The sequence below is a fragment of the Bos indicus genome, chromosome 7, assembly GCF_029378745.1.
Source record: "Bos indicus isolate NIAB-ARS_2022 breed Sahiwal x Tharparkar chromosome 7, NIAB-ARS_B.indTharparkar_mat_pri_1.0, whole genome shotgun sequence".
Lineage (NCBI taxonomy): Eukaryota > Metazoa > Chordata > Mammalia > Artiodactyla > Bovidae > Bos > Bos indicus.
In genome coordinates, this window is record NC_091766.1 from 41,042,891 (window position 1) to 41,048,890 (window position 6,000).

Sequence of the window (6,000 nt, forward strand, 5' to 3'; positions counted from 1 at the left end):
CCTCATACTCAATTTTCTCTTATATCCCAGGATTTACAATTTTAAGAGTATGAAATTGTGCATCAGTTTGTTTCAAAACACTGGTATTATTATGTAGACTGAAAATTTCTTTCAGTCTTTTTTTTCTTCCTAACTTCCTTTCTTCCTACTTTTCTTCCTTTTTCAGTTTGATAATTACATATATATATATATATATATATATGTATATATATATATATTAAGGGGGATGAGGCAATGATTTCTGTAAAGAAGGAATAACTAAGTTAAAAAGATACATTAACTGATTTTAAAAAAGACAGAATCATTTCTAGGGAAATTTCCTAGGTATATAATCCTATGCACATACATGTATAAATATTCTTTTTAAATTTTATAACAACTCATGATTACTATTTCCTATTTTATAAACAAAGGATGTGTAGACATTAAAGTCTCCCTTAAACTCCATCTCATGTTCTAGAAGTGAGCCTTTTTGATAATTCAATGTACATATTTCTAGATATTGGTTCTATTTTGGTATGAATATTTATACATAGATTTACTGACCAAAAAGATGGGACCAGACCACATATAACCTCACTATACATTACATTTTGCCTTTTCCTTGTTTAAAATTAATAAGATTTTTGGAAAAAATGCCCAGTGAAGCCACATACATATATTATTTTTATTTAGTAGTTATTTGTTTCAAGTTCACAAGGTTGTTATTTATTAAATCATTTCAATAACTGAACATATATATTATTTCTGAGTATTATCTGTTTCAATCAATACTATAATGAAGACTTTGGAGGAATTACATTACATGTTGTATGTTAATAAATGCAGGACAGATTCCAATATTCAGAATTAATGAGTCAAAAAAACCACATGTGATTTAAAATTTTATAAGGTATAATTGTTTTTGTTAAAATAACATGAAGAATGTCAGCATATATGTTATTCATAATTAATGATCTCTTCTAAGATTCTGCCAAAGATACTATTTCAATTTAAATTCCTATCAGGAGTTAATGGGCTCATTTCCCCACACTTTCCCCAACTCTGTATATACCACACCTATAAATACATATCTAAGAAGCAAATACATTTATATTTATACTTTATATACTCAATCATCAGTGAGAACAATTCTGATGTTTTGTCACATTATTGTAAATAATTATTTTCTGTAAAATGCTCAAATTATTATCTACATTACTTTGTTACATATTTTCTTGTTAAGACAGCTTTCAGTTTTCATGTTGAAGTTTGATAGTATTGACATTATTCTTTAGACTTTGTTAGTTGTCTTTTTGTAGTACAGATTTTTAAAAAAATATGGAATCAAATATATATTTGCTTCATACTTTCAAAAATTGAAACTTATCTAGTGAGATCTACCTAAATCCAAGATGATCAGGAAAAAGAAAAAAAAGAGCAAGAGAGAGGTGTATTGAGCAATGGTTGACTTTCTTATAGTGGCTGTATTTTTAACACTTTAAATATTTGATTTGTAATTAGTTTTGTTGAAAGGAGTAATTTAAAGATCCACACTCCCCAACCCCAAATGCCTTTTCAGTGATCATGTTGTTGTTCTTTTTTCTTTTTTTGTTGTTTATATTAAATATTTATTTATTTGGCTGCGTCAGGTTTTAGGTGCAGCTTGCAGGATCTTTCTCAGCAGCCTGATGGCTTCTCTCTAGCTGTGGTGTGAGCTTAGTTGCCCACAGCATATGAGATCTTAGCTCCCCAGCCAGGGATGGAACACATGTCCTCTGCATTGCAAAGTGGACTCTTAACCACTGGACCACCAAGGAAATTCCGATCATGTTAAATTATTATATTTTCAGTGTATGTTTGATATATATAAGGATAGTTTCTCCTCATTAGACTTTTTTTTTTCCTTCAGAATTTTCCTGCCTAATCTCATTTTTATATGTCATATGAGTTTTATATAGCATACATATAAACTTTCATATTTACCAACTTTTTCATATTAATAAAATAACAGAACATATGTGTAAGTAGTTTGAGTATTACCATATTAGATGGGAAAACTATGTAAAGGTAAGTGATCTTTCAAATAGCTTGTAATGGTATCTTGTTGGTTAAGAGATCGTAACGGAGGAGATTGGAATTGCAACTTAAATTGTTTGCAATCTACTTCTCTATATCTATCTGTAAGACTTGTGGTTTTGTCCTCAAACATTCTTTGCTTTGAATGTGATAGGTTCTTGGAATTGCAATTTGATAGAAATTCTGAACATATATGTGAATAATTGCATTAAAGTTGCATTATCCATTACAAAATGTTATATTTTTTCCTCAAGCAGTATATAATATTTTGGAAGAAAAGAATTATTCCTTCTATGCAAGACCTATCTGAGAGAGAGAGAGAGAAAGACATACACACATAGGGACAGAAAAATAGAGACAGAGATGGCAGGAAAGAGACAAAGAGAGATTAATTTTATGTGCATATTATTTAGTAATATTTTATTGTCTTATACATTATCTGTACAGATACTTTAAAATTACCTCAAGAATAATAATCAAACGAGTGAAGTGTCTTTGGGATAAAGAATAGACAAATATTCTGCATAAAATGGATATGTCTTTGGGCCTTTGAGGTTACAGCAGGAGCTTAAGAACTTGTGTCTCAAGAAGAATCAATAGTTGGGCCATGGGAGGATTTATCTTTCCTGACTTTGGGATTAGAGGCACTACCATCAGTGAAAGATAAAGACTCTAAGCCCCATTTTCTGTGTTCAAAATTCATTCTGCCCCTTCTAGAATACGATAATTTACTTAACATACATCTGTCTCAGTTTCCGTTTCTGTAGGTCAAGGATAGTAAGAGTGCCAACTTTGTACCATTCTAGTTGGAGTTAAATGAGTAAATAAATGTAAAAAACATAGAAGAATGCCTGTAAACATTCATAGTAAACACTCCATTTTATTGGCTGTTCACATTATTAGTATCAATATTCCTCTTCAGGTGCAGTAGAGATGGATGGGACCAATGAGAGCAACCAGGGAAATTTCATCCTTTTGGGATTTTCTGATCGGCCCCATCTGGAGAGAATCCTCTTTGTGGTTATCTTGATCGCATATCTCCTGATCCTTGTGGGCAACACTACCATCATCCTGGTGTCTTGGCTGGATCCTCACCTCCACACTCCCATGTACTTCTTCCTCGCCCATCTCTCCTTCCTGGACCTTAGTTTTACCACCAGCTCCATCCCTCAGCTTCTGTATAACTTGAGTGGAAGTGACAAGACCATCAGCTACACAGGCTGTGCCATCCAGCTCTTCCTATTCCTGGGTCTGGGTGGTGTGGAATGTCTACTCCTGGCAGTCATGGCATATGACCGGTTTGTTGCAGTCTGCAAGCCCCTGCACTACATGGTGATCATGAATCCCCGGCTTTGCCTAGGCTTGGTGTTCATAGCCTGGGGCTGTGGGGTGGCCAACTCCTTGGCCATGTCCCCAGTCACCCTACGCTTATCCCGCTGTGGGCGTCACAGTGTGGACCACTTCCTGTGTGAGATGCCTGCCCTGATACGAATGGCCTGTGTGAATACAGCTGCCATTGAGGGCACTGTCTTTGTACTGGCAGTGGGCATTGTACTCTCACCCCTTGTATTTATCCTGGTCTCCTATGGTTACATCGTGAGGGCTGTGTTACAAATTCAGTCAGCATCAGGCAGGCAAAAGACCTTCAACACCTGTGGCTCCCATCTCACAGTGGTCTCACTTTTCTACGGAAACATCATTTACATGTACATGCAACCTGGAAACAGCTCCTCCCAGGATCAAGGCAAGTTCCTCACCCTCTTCTACAACATTGTCACCCCACTCCTGAATCCCCTGATCTACACCCTCAGAAACAAAGAGGTGAAGGGGGCATTGAGGAGGTTGTTGCTGCATGACAGGGAGAAGAAAAGAGTAAGAGTGAAAGGACCAGACAGGCATCTCTAGCCTGGTTATGAACTCCATCAGGCACCATTGATGGAATCTGCAATTGTTGCATCAGATCTGGGTCTTACCTTTGCTTCCCAATTTATTTACCTTTCCCTGGACTTCTTTACAACTGGTTTAGTTCCATCGAAACAGTATATGTTTTGATGAGTGAACTGGAAAACATATATCACCCAAAAACCTCTAGGTGATCCGTAAAGCAGGTATGAAGACACAGTGATATAGATATAAAGATGAGTTTCTCCAACTTTGTACCAGAGTGCCAAGAAGGAAACTTCTTTTCTTAATAAGATTTTGCCTTTGTTGTTGTTTGTTTTTAATGCACTAATGCAATGATGGGTGTTTTAGTGAGAATGATCACAGATCAATTACTTCTCTTAGTCAACAGCCATCAACATGGGAATTCAGCATAGGGATGCTTGCATTTTTCAAATTGCTATCCAAAGCTTTTCATTGAGTCATATGTGTTGTCTACACTTTGTCCCCAAACTTTGACATTTTCCCCAAAGTTTGTTGTAAGAACTCTGGATAAACCAAGAAATTAACCTATAACAATAATATGTGTGTCATTTAAATCTTAAAGCATCACTATTTCTCAGGTATGTTTTTATTTTGTTAGTGAGAAGGACCTGATGTTTATTAAGTTCCTGTTATGAGTCAGGTGCTCTTAAGTCATCTAAACTTCTCTGCATGTGTGGAGATCATATGACTTGTATTACCCTTATTTTGCCCATATGGTATTTGAGGCTTTGAGGTTAAATCATTTACTCAAATAGAACTGAACCAAAAAATTTCTCCATGTTCTATGTGACTGATGATTCTATTGCTACACAAATTTTTAAAGAGTAAAAATATGTAAGCATTTAGTAAGTAAAACAAGCAGCATGACTTATTACCCTTCTTTGCATAATACAGTCCCAGATGTAGGAAAGGAAAAAGTTTTCCTGGGACCTTTTTGAGTGTCTGGATCTGAAATTAAACTTACAAAGATAGGTTAATGGGAGAAAAATCACACAAATTTATTTAATATATGTTTTTCATGGCATAGGATACTTCATGAGGAAATGCTGCTGCTGCTGCTAAGTCACTTCAGTTGTGTCCGACTCTGTGTGACCCCATAGACGGCAGCCCACCAGGCTCCCCCATCCCTGGGATTCTCCAGGCAAGAACACTGGAGTGGGTTGCCATTTCCTTCTCCAATGCATGAAAGTGAAAAGTGAAAGTGAAGTCGCTCAGTCATGTCCGACTCTTAGCGACCCTATGGACTGCAGCCTACCAGGCTCCTCCGTCCATGGGATTTTCCAGGCAAGAGTACTGGAGTGGGGTGCCATTGCCTTCTCCGCCTGAGGAAATGAAGACCCCCAAAATTGTATTTTTTTATTCCACATTTGATGAAGAGTGGACAGTGGTGAAGAAATTTGATAGGCAATGGGAGCTGAGCTATTGGTAAGAAATTGGGGAAAACTTAGCAAGGCATGTGTATTTAGATGCCTCTCAATGTTCCTCCATCTTTGAAATAAAAATATTCCTTTCCTCAAGGAACACGAAATAAGAAGGGTAACCTCATTGAAGGGTTTTATGAACCACTTCAGATGAAGGTCAGAAAGTCCTTCCTGCTCCTGCCTTTTCACAAATGTCTTCAACTCAAATATGCAATACACCAAAACGCCATATTTTGAGACAATATGTACTGAACCCCATCAAGGGTTTCTTCCAATTAATGTGCAAATGAATTACCCAGGATCTTTATAACATTTAGTTTACTAGTCTAGTAGGATCCTGAAATTCTGCATTTCTGCAAATTTTCCAAGGGATGCCCTCACTCCCTTGCTGCTGCCTCTCAGATCACACTTTATTTATTTATTTATTTTTTTCAGATCACACTTTAATGCCATAGGAAATTAATCACCTACCAATTTTTTTAGCAGGATACACACACTCTGGAAAAATCTGAGATAGAACTCACAGATTAAGGGGAAATAAAATGGGGAAGAAGTAAAGAGAAGAGGCTGACTGAGTGCTGCCATCCTGTCTATT

At 36.3% G+C, this 6,000-nt stretch overlaps 1 protein-coding gene across 1 annotated transcript; it reads left to right on the forward strand.

The window, feature by feature from the left end:
- Positions 1-2,991: 2,991 nt before the first annotated feature.
- Positions 2,992-3,963, forward strand: LOC109561023 (olfactory receptor 2W3). Its single transcript, XM_019963454.2, has one exon. The coding sequence runs from the start codon at positions 2,992-2,994 to the stop codon at positions 3,961-3,963; it is 972 nt and encodes a 323-aa protein (XP_019819013.2).
- The last annotated feature ends 2,037 nt before the right edge of the window (positions 3,964-6,000 follow it).

What these genes read in the sequence shown, in the direction of transcription:
- LOC109561023 (XM_019963454.2), top strand. Translation starts at nt 2,992, where the DNA reads ATGGATGGGACCAATGAGAGCAACCAGGGAAATTTCATCCTTTTGGGA.